The sequence below is a fragment of the Trichoderma aggressivum genome, assembly GCF_033847375.1.
Source record: "Trichoderma aggressivum f. europaeum strain CBS 100526 chromosome Unknown scaffold_038, whole genome shotgun sequence".
In the NCBI taxonomy this organism is placed as follows: Eukaryota; Fungi; Ascomycota; class Sordariomycetes; order Hypocreales; family Hypocreaceae; genus Trichoderma; species Trichoderma aggressivum.
The window spans coordinates 75,755-96,299 of NW_026946404.1; the positions used below are offsets into that span (position 1 = coordinate 75,755).

General features: G+C 49.7%; 6 protein-coding genes across 6 annotated transcripts; 2 read left to right on the forward strand and 4 right to left on the reverse strand.

Annotated features, from left to right (window-relative positions):
• Positions 1 to 2,756: 2,756 nt before the first annotated feature.
• On the forward strand, positions 2,757 to 5,625 carry Triagg1_8071 (uncharacterized protein; the record flags this gene model as incomplete). The annotated part of the gene is made up of 4 exons (XM_062902877.1): positions 2,757 to 2,774; positions 2,955 to 3,039; positions 3,109 to 4,570; positions 4,635 to 5,625. 4 exons carry the CDS (start codon positions 2,757 to 2,759, stop codon positions 5,623 to 5,625), a joined length of 2,556 nt encoding a protein of 851 aa, XP_062752916.1.
• A 720-nt stretch (positions 5,626 to 6,345) lies between these two features.
• Positions 6,346 to 6,927, reverse strand: Triagg1_8072 (uncharacterized protein; the record flags this gene model as incomplete). The annotated part of the gene is made up of 1 exon (XM_062902878.1): positions 6,346 to 6,927. One exon carries the CDS (start codon positions 6,925 to 6,927, stop codon positions 6,346 to 6,348), a length of 582 nt encoding a protein of 193 aa, XP_062752917.1.
• A 1,201-nt stretch (positions 6,928 to 8,128) lies between these two features.
• On the reverse strand, positions 8,129 to 13,182 carry Triagg1_8073 (uncharacterized protein; the record flags this gene model as incomplete). Its single annotated transcript, XM_062902879.1, has 3 exons — positions 8,129 to 12,039; positions 12,612 to 12,994; positions 13,076 to 13,182. The coding sequence occupies 3 exons, from the start codon at positions 13,180 to 13,182 to the stop codon at positions 8,129 to 8,131; spliced, it is 4,401 nt and encodes a 1,466-aa protein (XP_062752918.1).
• A 2,189-nt stretch (positions 13,183 to 15,371) lies between these two features.
• On the forward strand, positions 15,372 to 16,505 carry Triagg1_8074 (uncharacterized protein; the record flags this gene model as incomplete). Its single annotated transcript, XM_062902880.1, has 1 exon — positions 15,372 to 16,505. The coding sequence occupies one exon, from the start codon at positions 15,372 to 15,374 to the stop codon at positions 16,503 to 16,505; it is 1,134 nt and encodes a 377-aa protein (XP_062752919.1).
• Positions 16,506 to 16,703: 198 nt separating this feature from the next.
• Triagg1_8075 (uncharacterized protein) lies at positions 16,704 to 17,990 on the reverse strand (the record flags this gene model as incomplete). The annotated part of the gene is made up of 3 exons (XM_062902881.1): positions 16,704 to 16,876; positions 16,936 to 17,287; positions 17,334 to 17,990. The coding sequence occupies 3 exons, from the start codon at positions 17,988 to 17,990 to the stop codon at positions 16,704 to 16,706; spliced, it is 1,182 nt and encodes a 393-aa protein (XP_062752920.1).
• Positions 17,991 to 18,477: 487 nt separating this feature from the next.
• On the reverse strand, positions 18,478 to 20,334 carry Triagg1_8076 (uncharacterized protein; the record flags this gene model as incomplete). The annotated part of the gene is made up of 1 exon (XM_062902882.1): positions 18,478 to 20,334. The coding sequence occupies one exon, from the start codon at positions 20,332 to 20,334 to the stop codon at positions 18,478 to 18,480; it is 1,857 nt and encodes a 618-aa protein (XP_062752921.1).
• Positions 20,335 to 20,545: the final 211 nt, after the last annotated feature.

Sequence of the window (20,545 nt, forward strand, 5' to 3'; positions counted from 1 at the left end):
GTGCGACCGCTCAACGGATAGGGATGCTGAGATGGAATGATGGAACAATGTAAAGTAATGCAAGATGGAAGACTCCCGGGAGGCGAAGGTGAAGGAATGGATCTGATAGATGATAGTCGGGCGAGAGGCTAATCCGGCCGACAGATAAGCAGCTGACGAGGTATCGAAAAGGACGGGAAGCAGCCGCTTCTGATGCAGCAGGCCGGAGGCGATGTGACGGGCGTGTTTTGGCCGGTGGTTGCAGGGCCAATCAAGGAACCCCGCAGACGTCGAACTCGAGGTGAGGATTGGACGGAAATCCACCTTGGTTCGAGTGAGGGAGATGGAGTGGACTGGACTGGGGGAGGCCCCTATTTTTTGTGGTTCAAGGCTAATATGAAGTGAGGCGAGGACTGCGAGTAATAATAGCCCGTTCTCTAACTCCGAAGAGACAGACAGCGGGTTAGTGGAATAGAATAACAACTTGAATAAATGATGAGGCTGCAAGTGAGGGGTGGTTAGGTGGGAGGAAAAGCAAAAAAAAAAAAAAAAAACCAGCCATGGATATATATTAATGGACTCCAGTCCGTAAATCCTTCCACTGCAACAAGACGTCGATAATTAGGAGGAGGCGAAGCACTGCCCAGTAGGTACTCGTGCCTTACTCCGTAGTGCCTAGCGAATTGAGGAATCTGGGGCAGCAGGTCGCTTCCCGCAACCCGGTCCCTGAACCTGCTTGTAGCGGGTAGGTATCAAAACCACAGGGACTGCAAGATGAATTGATATTCACACACAGATCGATAAAAAGAGCACCATTTCTATAGACCAGTTGTAGCTGTTGTATACATATAGTTAATCTGTTGTGTTTTTAATAATACTATTCAAATCCCCTGTACTCCCCTATACCAGCTTGCTGCTGTTCTGCTCTGGAGAATCGCCATGTCGCTCCCTTGTACCTACAGTCTGCAGCGGGCGCTAGCGCTCTCCGTCTAACGGACACTGTGCATGTTGCAGGACGCTCGGTACAGTGTCTGGGCATAGCGCTGTGCAACGGCTGATGAAGCTGTTGGTCGAGTCCTGCATTGCACAGTGCGGGTGTTTGTAACGGTTCGTAACGATTCGGTCGACCATTCGGCGGGTTTTCTCTTGCATGGAGGCTCAAACCCGGCTCTTTTTTTTTATTGTTTCGTGTCATGAAGCGGGAGAAGCTGGACCTGGTCGACGTTGCATTTAGGCTAGAGTGCAACACGATTCATTTGTCTGCATTGGGTCCGGACGAATTGGCCCTTGAGGGCTGAAGAGTTTCATCTTTCATGGTGATTGATTTGAGGAACAATTGATGGGATGAAAGGACTAGACAACTTGACGTGCTCTGTACAATTTACGACTACAGGGACCAAGTAAGGCAGTACATCAATAATACATCAACAAGTACGAGCAAGTCTGTCTTACAGCACCATGACCAAGCTGAGGATGATACGTCATGGAGGGATGAGCAGCCGTTCCTGGTTCCACACCCGATACACCATGGCGATGGCAAACCACAGAGCGCAGCCACGGACATGCGTAATGGGTGGGTGGGCAGCCAGTGGCTTGTGACTGCGGCGCTTTTGCAATAACTACTCCTCGTATGCGTATCTACCTACGTATGCCTCGGTGTTTTCCGTATCATCATTCTTTTTTTTTTTTTGTAGATGAGCAGATGGAGGCTGCGCGTATCCTCGTTGGTACCTTTGTAAGTCCAAGTCCGTGTACATGTGTATTGTGGATATTTGATTGGTGTTGGTGTTGAACACCAGTTGACCAGCATGAGCGTCTCTGCATGTGATAGTCTTGACTTTCAAAGGAACCGCAGCCCGCCAGATATGCTATACTGGGGTGTAAAGTGAGGTCCAGTGGTATTTAGATGAGATGGGATGAATTTGTCTCGATGCAGATGCATATATCTCTTGTAATATTTTACACGCTTGTTATGTTAGGTACCTACTAAGTGATAGGAACACATCTTACTGAAACGCCACAACATCAAGTAACAGGAATAAATACCCAGCATATGCAAGATCAGATCGCTACGTTATGCGCATCTTTGAGAAACAATTTGAATGAGATGAAGGAATGTCAATATAACGCATCGCAATCACTAATTGATCAACCGCATCTGCCTCTCGACCAAATTTTCATTCTCCAATGTCGCGTCGCAACTTTTACAATAAGCTCGCCTACCCTACAATTGACGGTACCAGTAAAAAAATGCCAGATTCCCCCCTTTTCAAGTCAAAGTGGGCTGGTTCAGAGACGCTGAAAAGGTACTTGCACAATAGCGCATCTTGGGCGCCACGTCACGCTGTTTGCTTGTACCTTTTATTGTCTAGCAGCACTGACCACAAGGCGCAAACTGATAGCTGATGCCTGACATACCAGGCTCCAACCTCTTCCTGGCTGACCACCTGGCAATATACCTGGCTCGTACCTCGATAGCGCCAGCAGGACACATTTTCGAGAAGCTGGTCAAGCCCAATTGAAAGCTGCCGTGTCTGCTGCAAACCGACTCCCGACGACGACAACAAGCTCCAGAGACAGCAGACTCTGCCCGGCTCGTCTTCGCCCAGCAATTGTTCCACCGCCTTCGACATTCCGCTCGGCCTCGGCGTCATATGTGGGAGCTTGTCGACTTCGATTCACCCCGCGATCTCCTTCACCCACATCCTCTGTCGACTGCGACCACGACTTTGTCCACAGCTGCGAGACCGGAGCCTTAGAAGGACCAAGCCGCAAACATGAGATTGGACGTCAAGGTCAGTTGCCAGCACATTGGGCCCTCACCCCGCCTTGCGACCAGTGTCTCTCTCCCCTTGTCCGCCTAGCTGGCTTGAGGCCGAATCGCTGGCCCTCCGTCTGTCAAAACGATGCCCACTGACGGAGCTTACCCCTTCGCTTCTACAATCATGTTACTGACTATGGCTTCGTGACAATAGCGACAGCTTTATGCCCGCAGCGAGCGGGTCAAGGGCATCGACTTCCACCCGCAAGAGCCATGGATTCTCACCACCCTATATAGCGGTATGTCACAGCACCTGAGATGCAGCATTGAATCAAGTCGCCGCTAATACGCCTCTCTTCTCCTCACAGGCCATGTCAACATTTGGTCATACGAGACACAGCAGATTGTCAAGTCTTTCGAGCTTACAGATGTCCCCGTTCGAGCTGGTCGATTCGTTGCGCGAAAGAACTGGATAGTCTGCGGATCAGATGACTTCCAGCTGCGAGTCTACAACTACAACACCTCCGAAAAGATCACCTCCTTCGAGGCGCATCCCGACTACATCAGAGCCATCTGCGTGCACCCCACGCTACCATTTGTTCTTACCGCCTCCGATGACATGAGCATCAAGCTCTGGGACTGGGACAAGGGTTGGAAATGTGTCCAGGTCTTCGAGGGCCACAGCCACTATGTCATGGGACTCGCTATTAACCCCAAGGACACCAACACCTTTGCCTCGGCCTGCTTGGATCGAACCGTCAAGATTTGGAGCTTGGGATCGGGCACCGCCAACTTCACCCTCGAGGCCCATGAGACCAAGGGAGTCAACCATGTCGACTACTACCCCCACTCCGATAAGCCCTACCTCCTCACCACATCCGACGACCGAACAGTCAAGATCTGGGACTACACCACAAAGTCCCTCATCGCCACTCTCGAGGGACACACCAACAACGTCTCCTTCGCCTGCTACCACCCAGAACTGCCAGTCATCATTTCTGGTTCCGAAGACGGCACCATCAAGCTATGGCACGCCAATACTTACAGACTGGAGCAGTCGCTTAGCTACAGCTTAGAAAGAGCTTGGTGTGCCTCTTACCAGAAGGGCAAGCAGGGTGTTGCCGTTGGATATGACGATGGTGCTGTCGTGATCAAGCTCGGACGCGAGGAGCCCGCCGTGTCCATGGACCCATCCGGCAAGCTGATCTGGGCCAAGCAAAACGAAGTCGTGTCCTCCATCATCAAGGGCGATGCCTCTGTCAAGGACAACGAACCCATTTCATTACCGACCAAGGATCTCGGAACTTGCGAAGTGTACACTCAGACGCTGATTCACTCTCCGAATGGCCGATTCGTTGCCGTCTGCGGTGACGGTGAATACATCATTTACACAGCATTGGCCTGGAGAAACAAGGCCTTTGGCTCTGCCATGGACTTTGTGTGGGCCTCGAAGGAAAACAGCAACGACTTTGCCATCCGAGAGTCGGCCATGAGCGTCAAGATTTTCAAGAACTTTGTCGAGAAGAGCGGAGGGCTGGATGTTGGATTCCAGGCCGATGGCCTTACTGGAGGTGTTCTCTTGGGTGTCACTGGACAGGGCGGCGTCTCCTTCTTCGACTGGGCTACTGGTGGTCTTGTTCGCAGAATCGAGGTTGAGCCTAAGCAGGTCTACTGGTCAGAAAGCGGCGAGCTGGTAGCCATTGCCTGCGAAGATTCATTTTATGTCTTGCGCTTCTCCCGCGAGAACTACGTCGAGGCCGTTCAGTCAGGACAAGTTGAGGAAGATGGCGTTGAGTCTGCCTTTGAAGTCATCACCGATGTCAACGAGACGTAAGTATTGGCTGATTAGTTCCTCTTTACGGGTGAACTCTTGTGACTAATATTTTGGGTACAGCATTCGAACTGGTGAATGGGTTGGCGACTGCTTCATCTACACCAACGGCACAAACCGACTCAACTACCTCGTCGGTGACCAGACCTACACCATCTCTCACTTCGACAAGCCCATGTACCTCCTTGGCTACATCCAGAGAGATTCTCGCATCTACCTTGCCGATAAGGATGTCAACGTCACCTCCTTCGCTCTGTCACAGCCCGTACTTGAGTACCAGACGCTGGTTCTGCGTGAGGATATGGAGACGGCCGCCGAGTTGCTGCCAACTATCCCGGCTGATCAGCTGAACAAGGTTGCACGATTCTTGGAGGGCCAGGGGCACAAGGACCTAGCTCTAGAAGTTGCAACTGATCCCGAGCACAAGTTTGAGTTGGCATTGGCCCTGAACCAACTCGCCATTGCTCTGGATTTGGCCCGACAGGCTGACGCTGAGCACAAGTGGAAGACTGTCGGAGATGCGGCCCTGACCGCGTGGGACGTTGGTTTGGCTGCCGAGTGTTTCACTCACGGCAAGGACCTTGGATCTCTCCTCCTTTTGTATTCATCAACAGGTGATAAGGAGGGCCTTGCCAAGCTGGTTGCTCAGGCTGAAGAGGCAAATGCCCACAACGTGGCATTCTCAGCATCCTGGTTAATAGGTGACATTGATCGATGCGTGGAAATCCTGACCAAGACTGGACGATCAGTAGAGGCCACTCTGTTTGCTCAGACATACAAGCCCAGTCTGGCTACATCCGCGGCAAAGGCTTGGAAGGAGAGCCTGGAGAAGAACAAGAAGGGCAGGGTAGCCAAGCTGATTGGTGTCCCGGATGACGATGCTGAGCTGTTTCCCGAATGGGACGAGTGGCTGAACCTGGAAACCGAGGGTGGCGTGGCCGCCGATGTCGATATTGCGACACCCGAGGAGGAGGCCAAGGAAGAAGAAGAGGAAGAGGAAAAGGACGAGGAAATGCAAGAGGCTCAGGAGGAGGTTGAGGAGGCGGAAGAGTAAAAAGCGCAAGGGGGCCAATCGACTACTTAGATGGCGTAGAAGAGGGATTTACGTGAATATGATATTCCATGTTTTTGCTGCGTCCTGCACTGCACCAAAACTTACAAAGAGCTGCATGGTTGGGAGGTTGACTGTGGGGGTAGTCGGGCTATTGTCTGGTTGAATGGGTATTTAAAGCAGTTTCTAATACGTTGATTAATTCTGAGCATTTGATGGGGCATGATTTTGAGTGACGGTTGAAGTAGGTATATCAACATCTGGCTTGAAGACATGTATACGTGTTGGTGATATGGGTCTACATACCTATATTGTCCATGTTCTTGATGTATACAAGTATTGCGAATTGTATACAAGTATTGCGAATTGAAGCTGGGGAAATTCATGCGACCCTATGCAGCAAAATGATACCAATCTTTTGTGTACGTGTATGTCGATTCGGTTCTTATGATAGCGGGTTGATTTAAGCGGCCCTATCCACAAAGACTTACACTCACAAGTGGTAGCTGAAGAATCATATTTCTCAAATGATGACAACTCTATATGCCATTGATGGCTCATTTTTAAGTAGTTTATTAACCTATTAAAATAGTTACAATGAAGTTCCTTCGCAAGCGGATCCATAATCATCAATTAGCATGTTCCAAGCATGATTCAATCTCGCCACGATGATATACATGATAGAAATGTCTCGTTTCATCCTTTCGGTCCCAATGAAGTCGTTTACAGAATGGCAGCAATGCCGGCAGCAGCGAGAGCGGCGATGGCCATGCCGGTCTCACGAGCGGCAACGCCATTGGTAGACTTGGGCGCATCTCCAGCCGTCTTGGAGGCAGAATCAGCACCGGACTCAGTGGGAGCAGCAGAGGCAGTATTGGGGCCAGAGCCAGAGCCGGAAGAACCACCCGCACTGCAGACGTTGACGAGGCTTGTGTAGGAGCTGAGCACAGAGCAGTCCGAGGCGAGAGACGTAAGCTCGTCCTTGTGGCCCTCGAGCCAGGAGACCACCTCGGAGCTGTAGGAGGAGTACTCGGCGCTGAGGCTGGACGGGAAGCTGACTTTGCAGGGGTCGGTCTGAGGGTTCTTGCTGAGGTCGGAGACGATCTCGGGGGGAGGCGTGGGGATGGTCTTGACGAAGCTAAGGGCCTCGGAGACGCATTTGTTGGGGTCGGTGTCGCGGATCTCGTTGATGGGGGTTGCGCGGGGGAGGTTGAGTTCACGGCGGACGTGGGGGATGGCCATGAAGTCGATGGCGGCGGAGGCCGAGGCGACAAAGGTGAGGAGGAGGACGGCGTTGGAGTGCATCTTGAAGGGTTGTTGGTTGTTGGTTGTTGGTTGAACGAAACTGGAATCAAGATATGGGCAGGCGAGTGGTGTTGATGCTTGTATAAGTGCTTGGAGTGAGTGACTAGACCTGAACTGAAACGATTGTAGATCCTTCTTGTTTCATCGAGGGCATTGACGATTTATATTCCTACGGAGTACTCTCACGACTATACACTACCATCCTTATATTAGACGCGGGCTCTATGCCGAGTTAGCCTGGCTCAGCGTATCTGTGAGCGTATCGCAACTTGAGAACCCTTGCTCGACGCAGTTTGCTGAAGCCACGCTCTCCCCCTAGTCCAGCCATCGTGCGGTAGGATTGATCCTTGGTAATATCGCTTCCCTGCAACCCGTCCCGGCAGCTGAAGTTGGGATTCACTCTAGCGCGTCCTAGCGACCTAGCTCGGGCATTGCCTATTGAAGGAATAGAAAAAAAGGGGCACTTTGTCGGATCATGGCTAGGCTGGTTCTGGGGTCGATCATGGATGGGGCTTGGTGGAGTGGTTGTTTGAATGTTGGAGGTTAGACGAGGCGTTTCAAGAGTGATAGGTTGTGTTGTCTATTACCTGATGTGTGAAGATGCAGAGTATTGTATTGTTTCATGCTCATTGGTTGTTATTGGAGGGGTGTGAGTGAGAGAGACATGGATTGAGGCTGAAATACCTGGCACCCAGACGCTGGAAAAAGGCTTGTTTGCTGTCCTTGTTTGTCTGCCTCAGCTGAATGACCAAAAACCTGAACTGGGCGGTTTCTGGAGTAGCAGCCGCAGAGCGCTAATTGAACATGCATGAATAGAAGCATCAAAGCTTGACTGGTCTCTTCTTGGCGCGACTCGGAGGGGAGTTGGGCCGCATCAAAGTAAGCATTGGGACTGTCACTGACTCAACTGCTTTCTCTCTGCCTTTTCCCCGGTTCTCGCTGGTTGTGCTATTTGATGACGGTGGGCTGAATGGAGGGATCGCCTGCGCCAAGTCTTGGGTCATTGCCAGATCGGGAAACAAGACGGATTAGGGCTGAGCCTGAGATTCTTGGCTCTTTTGAAGTCGGCTGTTACTATTTCCTGTCACCAATAAAAGAGAGATTCAGCGGCAGACCGCTACTTGCCACATGAGAAGATGTTCTGTGCATACGCTGCCTCGGTAGGGTTTATTCCCCCAACTCTAGGCTATTGGTCTATGGGTTATACTGCCTCTGCCTCTGCCTCTACCTCTTGATTCGACTTCTTTAGCCTCTCTACAATTGGCGACACGCTTTCCTCCCACCAGTCAGATAGGCCGCGATATTCTGCAATCATTCGAGGCGTATTCTCCAAATCGTCCAAAGCCTCGACCTTTGCCTTGTGATCGACGAGTACCTTGATACCCCTTTTGTATCCAGCCAACGCAGCCCAATGTAATGGGGTTGCCTTGTTTTGATCTGCCGCCTCGATTTTAGCACCTGCTTTGATAAAATCTGGTATGATGTCTGCCAAATCCTTGGTTATGGCTAGCAAATGCAAAGTTGTTTTACCCCATTTATCAGCGGCGTTTATATCGGCTTGGGGCGACTCGATGAGCACGCGAAGACACCTTTTTGCCTTCTCCCTATCATCATCATACTGTGTGGCACAATGCAAGGCTGTATAGCCCTTATTGTCTCTGGCTTCCTTATTCGCCCCCTCGCTGACGAGCCGTCGTATATTCCCCGCATTGCCGTGAAGCGCCGCATAATGCAACGGTGTCCTGCCTTCGCTATCCATCTCATTAACTCCAACCCCAAATTCGACAAGGTGTCGTATCATGTCATTGTTGTCAATTCCGCGGCTTGCCGCATGTAGTAGCTTTCCTGGTAAACATATCGCCCCGGAAGGAGCATCTGCTCTCATCTTCCTCAGATGCTCGAAGATGGCTCTGTTTCCCGTTTTTGCAGCAAAATGCAACGCTGTTGCTCCTTTCACACGAATCTCTTGGTCGGCGCCTCTCTCCGTGAGTAACTCCACAATGTTTTGCTTCTCCTTTTGCACCGCACGAAGCAATGGCGTTATGCCTTCGTCATCCAAGTCATCTATCTTTGCTCCTGCATTTAGGAGAGCCTTGACAATCTCGACATCATCCATCCCACAAGCAATGTGGAGTGGCGTACGATTCTTACCACCGCCTTTGGTGTTGACTTCAACTTTGAGTTTAGGTTTGAGTTCAAGTAACCGTTTCACAAAATCTTTTCTGCCGGATTCAAGCGCAATGTGAAGCGGTGTTTTGTTTTTGTGATCTTTGGAGTTGACATCATCTACCCAGTGGTAAATTGCCGTAAACAGCCCCCCCATGGCCGCCATGTGAATCGCTGTTTGTCCATGAGTGTTTCGCAATCTTCGATTGCCGTGTTTTTGTAAAGTCTCAACGGTCTCGATAGACCCCTTGGGTGCCGCTTTGTGAAGGGCGGTGTCTCCAAACCCGTCAGCGATATCAATGTTGGCTCCATACTCTAGCAGAGCCTTGACTATCATGAAATGGCTCCCCTCTGCTGCACAATGAATTGGAGCTGTACCATCGCGACCTTGTATATCGAACTGGGCGTCTTTTTCGAGCAAGAACCGGGCCATCTTGATGTTGCCGGCGCGACAGGCGTAATGTAGCGGTGTCCATCCTTGTATATCACACGCATTTATACCACTGCCCCCCTCGATCAAATGCTGCATATTGGAGATGAATATCTGGGATTGCCCCTGATCTTCGGAAATCAAATCTTCGCCAAACGCCGCACAAAAGTGAAGAGGTGTCCTATCGAAGATATCTTTGTCTTTCTCTTTCCTCAAATCCTGATCCTCAACGCCGCTTTGTATCTTGCTGTAGACATTCGCTGACCTGAGTAACAAATCTGGGTATGTAGATTGGAAGTTCTCCTTGATGTTCCCACCAAGCAATATATCGCCTTTTCCCAATCTGTATAGTGACTCTAGATTCTGCTGAAGCTCTGCGTCGACGTTTCTCATTGTCCACTCCAGCTGATTCTTGAGATCAGAGTGAGAAATCGTCGAGTGATAATCTTTCTTGCAAGCACTAATCATATCTTCGATCGCTTCTTTAAACACCACCAAGACTGCAACAGCTCGGACATAAGTATAACTTCCGACTTCAAAAGTTCCCAAGTGGTTGCCAAGCTGCAAGTATACTCTGCTCGCATCCTCCCACGCCTGGTGCTTCTCGAATTCTTTTGCATGGTCTCGCACCATTTCAACGATGACATCCAATGCAGGCAGTTTTTTCTGCATGCTAAGAGGCGAAATGATGCTGATAAAAGCCTCCTCTGTGCTGCATAATCTTGTGCTCTGGATAGCCATGGCCAATTTGGATATTTCATTGTGACGGAGAGCCAGGCCTTTCCATGGGTCGCGATTATCTAACGTTGCTTGCGATGAGTGTATTTTTATCTTGCCGTCAATAGATCTCTTTAGCGATTTCACCGCGGCCCACATGAACGTTGAAAACATGTCTTTGGCGTATAAGCGTTCCAATGGGTCTTGAGATTTGATGAATAGCAGGCCGCTGTCTTCCCCTTTGATGTATGCCGATGGTTGACCGTCTTCTTCTTTTGGATCTTCTCTTTCTTCTTCTTGATAAAATATGTTCTTTTCTGGTAATCTGAACTTCCACCTCCCTGGCCGAGACTCCCTGTAGTAGGGGCGCGAGAACTGTAAATGGCGTTTGGTGTCGGTCTGGTCATCTTGTTCTAATACCACTCCCCTCTCTGAAAATAATATGAAAGATTGTGATTCCTCTTCTGGTGCATTATCGGATTGCCTCTGTGGTTGTTGGGACACGGCATCTCTGACAATTCTGTATCGATATGGATCAATGCCAACAACTCTCGAGTTTTCAACCTCAATGTTCCTATTGTCATTGATATGCTTGCTTCTTGAATCGTCAGATATATTGTCCTCTGGTTTGATGTATTTTGCTGTTCCTTTCCAAACTTTTGGCCCATCCTCGGGTACCCACCACTCGAGATGTCGTTGCAGTCGCTTTGTATGTGGGCCAAGGATCCTGATTCCCGGGTTGAGAATGTTCTCTTTGGCACGCAGCCACTTGTCATCGTTTAAAGAATTGTCAGTTTTGCCAGGACACAGTTCGATCCCATTAAGTTCGGCCCCATGCTGGTGTTTGGCATAGAAAAGTCGTAGTGACAGTGCCGCCTCGACCTCTCCTGCGTCCGCTTTCCATTTGCCATCCCCTTGCCTCTCTATTTTGAACTGAAGCTCTTGCTCGTCCGTTAAAGTCTTTATGTTATAACCCCAAGTGAAATCTTCATCATCAAGGCTACCCAGGTTATAGTTACTATGCAGCAGGTCCATAGTGGCTTCTATAGCCAGCGTAATTGTAATGGCTTCTTGCGATATTGGCCCCCTCCATTCCGTAAGATTTGCAAGATGATGGCGACGATCGATACATTTTGTCGTTTCAACAATGTCTGAGCTTTGTACCGTAGAGTTTTGGTCGCTTCGTACGGTAGAAGCAGACGTGATCCCCCCGCTTGTGAGACCGGCATTTTCCTCCCCAACAGGTTCGGTTGGCTTTGCGAGCCAAGGCGCCTTTTCGATGTTCTTCAATGAATGCGCAAACCAGTCGAGCTCAAATCCCGGCGAGAGAACTTCATACTCTATGGTTGTTGTTAACCCACGACGAACCCATGCCCTCACGGCCGTCATGATCAAGACTGCAATCAAAGAAGCAATAGAAACGGACCAATGCATTCCCCGAATGCTGATAAACTGGGCGAAGAATCCAACTAGGCTGGTGACGGTTCCTATTACCGTCATGAACTCCAGGGCTATCTTTTGATGGGCTGTTTCCTTTGCGTCTTGCGATTGCGATTGCGATTGCTCGTCATTAGCTTCCTTTGCCTTTTCGTTTTGAGGTTTCCTCTCCGAATTGATAATAACCGGCTGGTCTTCTCCTGTCCAGAGGGCAAAAGATTTGAACTCTTGATCGTTCATGGCCTTCTTTCGCTGTAACCATACCAGCCGCGCTCGCCACTTCTCTTTTGGCTGATACATGGTTTCCCTTGTACTGGTTTCCACGACGCGCGAACAGATGAACATGCCAATATTCAAAACCACTGTGCCAATTACGGCAAGTGGAAAAGCATAGCGACCAACAGAACTTCTATCTTTTGGAAATTTAGCTGCAATGCTGGAGAATTGCGTAATAACACCGCCGTATAAAATAACACAAAGTTGCAATAATATGCCAAAGCATGCGGCAAGACGTAATTCGCTTCTTCCAGTGTTCCTACATCGATTATGTGAAATATTTGGTGCATCTTGTGTAGTATTTTTTATAATGACAACTTCGTTTGTCTGATCGTTGGAACGAGTTGTATCGCCAGTTTGTGCACTGTCTGATTGTTCGCTCATGGGTTGCCTGCCGGCACTTTCTTCATCTTCTTCTTGCCTTCGAGTGTTTCTATGCCATCGTACTAGAGCTTTGATTTTACTTTGAACACTATTATTGGTTTCGGAGAGTAGAGGAGTCATGCTTTGATCGCTGTTGGTCCTGGAAGGTGGAGGAGGAGTCATGTTTTGATCGCTGTTGTTTTTGGATGCTGAAAGAATCATGAGTAAGTCCCTTCTCAGACTATTTGCAAGAGAGGAGATGCACAGTGCTTGGGTGCAGCACGGTTTTACTCACATTGTGTGATGTAGGATTTTTTCACGGCATCCTCCATGCTCATTATTGTGATGACTGGATTTTTGGGCACTCCTTGACTGGGCAGCAGGCAAATGAACTCCCAGACAGGAGCTGACCCTGCGCAACGAACCACATCTGTGCCATTCCAGAGTTCGCCTATCTCTTTGGAAGTGGAAGACATGAGTTCCAGCTCGGCGGCTGCGCTGCCCTCTGTTGCTCTCCCAATCAATGCTTTGAGCCATGGCGGACCACTAACTCTAATCGCGGCGACAATAATCGTAATGATGCCGAGAGGTGCCACTGCAAGAATAATGCAGTCGGAGAGTCCCATTGCCTGGCTCAGAAATTGCATCGTAACGCGTTCTCCAAAGAGAGCTAGGAGCCTTCACAAGTCGAGCATATTAGCAAATGTTTTATCGACCAAGAAGATACCTGGTTAGCCTTTAGGAGAGGTGATGCCATACGGACTGAGGTCTGTAAACAAATTGTTGGAGAAGTCGTCTCCAGAGTCGGCCGCGGCCGGTTGCAGAAGTAAGAAGTACAGAAATATCATGATGGTTGGTAGAGTCATGGTAAGCGCGTCTTGCTCACTTCTTGGACTTTTGTTGTTGTCGAAATATTTTCAGTTCTATATGTTTGAGTACGTGAATTGTAAACTGTAAAGACAGTAGCTGCCGGCGGGATCGTATTAGACAAAAATGGATGGAGGCTACTCTAAAGATTTGGGCGGATGTGTATGGTTTAAGTACTCCCCATCTTCATCTTGGATACCACTTATTCAACAAAAATGTGCTGTTTGTTTTCCCTCCACCCGCAAAAGCAAATATCAATCTTGCATGAATTTAGTAGATACTGAGGTTAACATGATTGGTCTAAAGTGCTCTATCCATGTTCTTGAGTCAACTGGGAGTGGCCAGGCTCTGGGTTACCCACGTAATATGTCTCAGCCTGCTTCAGCCGCAGCCTGATTGTTTATAAGATAACGTATATTTTAAATGAATGGCTGGAGCTATGGGGCACACCAACTTTTTTTCATTGGTTAATGTATCGCCAAGATCATTTTGCTTACTGCACGGTGAGTTGGCCGACAAGAGGTTGAAGCTAAATTCAAGACGCAGGGGTTTTTCTTTTCTTTTTCCTTCGTATCCTCTCCCACACCTTTCAGCTCTATTCGGAAGAGGCATTAATATCGGTATCAGGTTACACATAACCTTGTAGCTGAACATTGGTTTAGTACGATGAGCATCCAAGTAGTGGCTTCGTCTCCTAGACCTCCTCTTTCGTCTCCTAGACCTCCTCTTTCGTCTCTCCAAAACTCATGGGAGAGACAATGCTTACTATCATGTTTTCTTAGAAACTAAATGTGTCGCTTCTCAGAACTGGGGCAATGGGTTGAGTCACCTCCTGCTTGCTCAATCTCATGGCGCTTGTTGACTCAACTGAGTCTCCACAAGAGCCGGTGATGGTGACACAGCAGATGGTTAGATCCGTGTGGGCTAGAGTGAACAATGGCGAGCTTGTCCAAAAAAAGATGAGCCGCACCTCTTGGGGTAGCTCAGCTCTGCGCCTCGTTCGGTGCAATGAGTTCCGATGTCTTAGACTGCAGCTAGCTGGCTGTCTTGGTGTTTTCAATCTGCATTTTTCTCTCAGTGGCAAGTAAGCTTAGCCAGTTAATGTACTTCTGTCTATGCTACTGTTTGAAGCAGCAAATATTCTTGGAAATTTCGCTGGCGAGGATCAAAAGTCTCAATATGTGCCAAGGACATGGCATCCTATGATGTTCGGGTAGCGTCTCGGAAGCCCAAAGGTTACATTCATCGTACCAAGAATTCTTTCTGCAGTAAGCCCGTAGAAGCGGTGGAAGCACAATAAGACATGCTGAAAATGTGATAGCTCACAGATTGAAGTCTCCCTGCAGACTTGGTATCTGTTCTCGGACATCAAGGCCGATACTCGTGGCCATGCTAGTTCAGGGGTTTCGGTGCACACTTCGGCTGTGTAATGATATGATGTGCTTTTGAAAGCCGCCAGTGGTAGGACAACTTGCTCATCTTGGCTGAGAGAACAGGTGCTTGGATGGCGTATCTGTGCAATGGCCAAGTCTGGTCGGTCTTGGACGTATCACGGCACCGGTGATGGCTGGCACCAGTGGACTTTATACAGCCAAATATGAACATCAAATGTGCATGTATGTTTAGTACATGTATCCAATAATACGATTGTTTCGGTAGTAGCAAGTGGCCAAAGTATGAACAAGTTACCTCTGCATGTGAGGATACATGAGTGAGTGGTCAATGTTACATCAAATATCCCAAAGATATACTAGTAGTTAATGTACGAATACATGTAGCCGTAGTTATTGGCATTTGAATTTATTCAGACCGCTTTCAAGGCAAACTGTTGATGTCTTATCTGAGTCAGGTGGCTCGAGCTGCTCCTGCTCCCTCTTCTTGAGCGGTTCACTCTGCCTCTACAAACGCAATCTTGCCGCTCACATCTGCACTCTTCTCAGAATCGAGCATCATCTGCTTGATGACTTCTCTTCTATAGACTGCAGAGCAGAGCAGCTTTTTCTTCTTCTCGCAAGCACTCATCATCTGCTCCGGGCAGCCAGCCAGTTCAGAATCTCGACGCAGCCTCTCTGTCTTCGCCCTTCACAAACGGACAAAGCCACCCAAACTGACCTTCAATCCCCAAGCAATGGCAGCATCGGGGGTTTCGAGAAGATTGTTCAACGCATTTCGACCGGAAACAACAAAAATGAGCTCTCGAAATGTTGTCCAAGTCGGGCCTGCCCACGCACAAGCCGAAAGTCGGCTGATGCGGCTTCCTCGAGAGCTACGCACCATCATTTACACCTTTCTGTTCTCGTCGACCCGCTTCACATCTGGAACGAGATACATTCCACGCGCAGCGATTATTCACTTCGTTCCGGCTCCTCATGGTCTTGCACTTCTCCTCAGCTGCCGCCGAGCATACATCGAAGTCGGCAAGTCTTGGGTTAGCCAGGTTCATTTTTGTTTTGAGGACGCAAAAGCTATGCTCGATAAACTTGCCGATATTTCCCTCGATACTCGCTCAATGATTCGCCATGTCCGGGTTTTGGGTGGCCCTATATTGATTTGTTACAGGCGAGAGGCGGCGGTTTGGCATACTTATCAGCTCTTGAAGCTTCTTCCAGGACTGAAACTTGACAGATTGACGGTGTGTGATATCGATGAAGCCCAGACTTCTTATGATGCTGTCAGCCGTCTGGTAAAGTACAGTGACGGATGGAAAGAGCTCCACTACAAATCACATGCTTCACGCTTCATCGGTTTCGTACCAGCTCGGCTCAACGAGCTCAATGAAAATGCCGGAGAGCAACGCTTGTTCCGTGAGCCACAACCAGGTGGCTGGCAACAAAAGCTCGAGGATCGCGATGGCTCAAGCTCTGAAGCTTCCGTCACTATTTACAGATCTGACATTCCGCGCCCAAACTATTCTACACCATACAGAAGTCGTGCGGGTAAGTGGATCAAGTTTACGCAAGCTCTGGCGCCCGATCAGGATATTGGAGATTACCAAAAAGTAAAAGATCCGCAGTTGATGGACCGTTCCGAGATGGACAAGGAGGTGTTGGTTGTGGTGAAACGGGGCAGAGGTGTTGATTACGAGGAGAAACAAGGGTCGCCATACCTCAACGCAGGCGACGGCGATATTCGAGAAAGATTTCCTGGAAAGACATGGGTCGAGATCAAGGCGAGCAAAGACATATTCCGATACCTATCCGCTGGTGTTGTATATCCTGACAGATATCAATGGAAGGAGAGGCATCTGGATTTTGTGGACCATTATACTCATGTAGACGACTACGTGTGGTCTCACACCTCTGTGTTTCGGGGGGCCGATTAATATGTACGAGGCCACGCTGAGAGGCTAGACATTGACGATATTGAATTGCGAGTCTGTCAATCACAACATCTTTCAACTAAGCCGCTTGTTTTACGTAGGTAGTTGGGCAAACTCATTTGTCCTGGTGTCCCGTAGACTGTGGAAGAGGTGTGTAATCTGTCGAAATACCCGTCACCCGTGTTTTGCTTCTACCAAGCTTCAAACCATGTCCAAGTCCAACATGAATGCCCCCCTCTTGTCCGCTTCTGCGACGGTCTCGCATTCCCTCGCCTTCTCGAGTCGATCATCGGCAATGAGATACTCGGAGGGCAGATCTACCTGGCCGGCCGTCTCGTCTCCATCCTCATGGCCAGGAATCATCATATCAACAACTGCTTTGGCGCAGAGAGCCGCGTTGGGCATGCCGTCGCCAGAGTATCCGGCACAGGACCGACCCACGGCCAGCCGTCGCGCGAGAATCCCATGATGCCTGACCACTCAAATGTTGGTTCAATATCTTGCGTCGATGGGCTGGCACCACGCTCGCCTTGTGCATTTCCTTGCTCACGTATCGAGAGATCCATCAAGCTGCCCAGCTCGTGTTTGAGATGGCGTGCCACCGGTTTGTCGATGGCGCTGTCATCCCACACGCCGAGTCCGTGACCCTCTGCGTAGATGCGTCCGCCGCCATAAATCAGTTCAGCACCTGGTGGAGGTCTTTGCACTAGGTAGTCATCTCTGCGGTCGGTAAGATCGGAGACGAAATAGAACGTGTGTTCAATGTCCAACGGATCCTTGGTGGACTGTGGCGGCAAACGGCGGCTTGAGACTAGATACCTGACCTTTTACCGGCACGATGATGTCTGCAAACCGAGGAAGCAGATGAGAAGTATACGCATTTGTCGCTGGGAGAACATGGCGGGCTGAAATGTCGCCTCGAGATGTGTGAGCTGTCCAGCCTCTAGACGCTGCCTTGTCGGCATCTGGGTGGTTACTGGAGTTTCCTGCTGGTAAATCGACCCTGTTGAGGCCTGTCACTGGAGTCTTTGTCTGTAGATTGAAGCTGCCGGCCGCTAGGAGGCGTTCGAGCACAAAGGCAACGGGTTTGTAAGGCCAGAGACTCGCAGCGTTCGACTGCAGTACAGCACCTTCAGCAGCACCGACTCGCAACCATTCCAATGTAAGCTCGTTCAACTTCCTCTCGCCTTGTAAGCAGGACGATGGAGATTTGCCGCCCTCCTTCGTGACCATTGAAGTGTTTGCTCCAATATCCGGATGCTTTTCCTGGATCTTTTCGATAATCTTCGTGACCGAGCAGGATCTCAGACGGCTTTGAAAGCCAGTACGACTGGCTTGGGTTGTCAACTGGTAGCCCAGCAGGACTGTCGGTTGAAGCTCGAGCCGCCATTGGTATGATGCTACGTAAACGTGTGAACGACGAGAGAAGCAGGGTTTGACAGCATTAGCAAAAACAGTGCCTAAGAGGATGAGAGAGAAAATGGACATGCTGCACACGTTTCTGTCCAATCACGCTGGTACAAGAACATCTAACCCTGCTCGGTTCCTCTGTTGCTCAAGCCAACTTTCAACATGGCGACACCTTGTTGGCCATGGCGAGCCAGTATCCGAGCTTCATGGTATCTGAATCCGTGCGTCAAACGGGCGCACCATTCTCCAGAAGGGCACAGGAGAGATTATGTACCTCCCATCAAGTCAGATCAGAGTGGTGGCGATTTGCCAGACACAGCGTCTTGCATAGAGAAACTCTCGCTCTCAAACTCGACCGCAAACGTCGAGAGTGAGTTCACTATATGAGGCTCATCAATGCCAGCTCATAGTCGGTGGGGAGAACGTACATGTATTTTATTATACTAGATCACCGTGTCATGCTGGGACTCAGAATGGGACAAACAAACATTACATTTTCTATAAAGCTGATGAAGAATTACATCTCAATCCAGAATCGTTTCCATGCAGTAGCATCTCTCTCACCTTAGATCTTCACCTGGTACTCCTTGGGAAGCGAGCCCAAAATAAACTGCAAATGAGCCGTCCCGTGCTTCCCCGTCTCCAGCTCCTGGAGACCATACTGCCAGCGCTCCAACAACAGCCACAGATAATCCCACATCTTGTACTTGTACAGGAACTGGTAGACGGCGGTGTAAGCGCTCTCCAAGGAACCTATGATCCAGGCGTGATGCACACTAGATGCCTCTCCGACGATGTGAAACTTGCCGTTCGCCGCTGGCCGCATCAGGTACGGATACAGATTGCTGAACTGGCCGGGACCGAAGAGGGCGAAAGCACCACCGACATTGGGATCATGAGACCAGCAATAGGCGTGATATACGCCCGTGTAAGCCTCTTTGATCTTCTCGTAAGTCATATGCTCAGAGTGCAGACGGGCTAGGTTCTGTAGGATCAGCTCGACAAGCTCATCCTCCTTGGGCGGCTGTGGTGGACTTTCCTTCACCAACGATCCGATGCGAGTTGCGTCTTGAGACCAAGTGTATGAGGCAAGCAGAACAGCCGGATTACCCTCGCCGTCGTGCAAGTTGTATGACGGGTATACGCACGTTCGCAGAGGCAGGTCAGTCGAGGCCGCGCCACCGCAAGTGATGCCACAGTCCTTGATCCACCACGGGTAGCTAAACTTGAGAGCCACCTTGGTCGAGTTGTCATAATGCAGACATCGAATGGCATCTGCCTGGGTAGGGTGCAAGTTGAGGCCACGCAGATCCATGCGGTCAAGGCAGCCCAGAGCCGTGGTGTTGAAGACGGTGCTATATCCGGAATAATCCTTTCCGCCTATCTTGACCGACATGTTTGCATCTTCTGGAGAGTCCAAATCAATGGAAATGGCATCGACTCTCTTATTGTTCTGTACTTTGTGGACAAGGTTTTTTTCCATGGCTTCCACCATAAGTGAGGTTCCTCCCTCGATGCAGTACCACTCGGGGTTTGTCGGGTTGTCAAAATCAAACGAGTCAATGACGCTTTCAGAAAACGCCTGATCAAACAGGTTCGTCCCGGTATTTTGTGTCTCCATCCATTGGATAGCAAAGAAGTTGTACTTGGGCTCCTCGCCCTTGGGCCCGCCTCGCTTCAGGTACTCCCGGGTGCTCATGTCGTCAACGAGCATGAGCTCATCGAACCCTTCATCGAAGTTCTTGGCAAGCTTCTCTTTGTAATAACCGAAAGCCTTCTGTAACTTCTCTCCAACACTGTCGACAACATCGTCCGGCACGGTGCCGCCATTGGCCACGCTCACCATGTAGGGGTCCACGACATCTTTGGCGAAGAAGTGATTATTGTACAACTGAGGGGTATTCTCGCCATCAAGGTAATACTTGATGAGAGGCATCCCAGTACGTTTAAACAAGTTAAAGGTGCGTTTCATGCTGGGGATGTCAGGGTACCGCATAGCACCAATGTCGTAATAGTCATGCTTGGCCTTGCTGAAATGGTGCGTGTATAGGCGACCACCAGTTCTGGAGCTGGATTCGAAGATGTCGTAAGTGAGGTTTGGGATTTTCAAATCATCCAGAATCATGGCTATGTAGAGGCCGGAAACACCAGCGCCTACGATGCACACCTTTCGTGGCGGCAGCTCCTCTTCCCCTCGACGAGCATCGCTGACAAGAGCCGGCTTAATGTTGGAATGAAGGGGATCAGATGGTAGATTGTCATGAGTGTAGCCACCCAGGAATCTGCCTTCGCTTGGAGGAGGGATTCCGGGTACCTCGCCAAGTCTTTCGTTTATAATGTTGAGTTCCTTGGCAATCTTTTCACGAACGAGTCGCCTTGCCCAGCGAGTCCGGACTGATTGGGCAAAGTCAACATTATCCATGTTTGCAAATGTAGTAATGGGATGGCAGCGATGAGAAAATGGCGATGGCAGGCCTTGAACTTGACTGTCTGGCCTTTCCTTTCCTTAGTTATATCTTATATAGAGTCTAAGTCAACACAAGCTACCAGCTCACTTGACCGATAGCTGAACTACTCACCTCCTCTCTCATCCGCTTTCAGGTATCGCCGGCCATTAGAGGTCAGGCTACCGA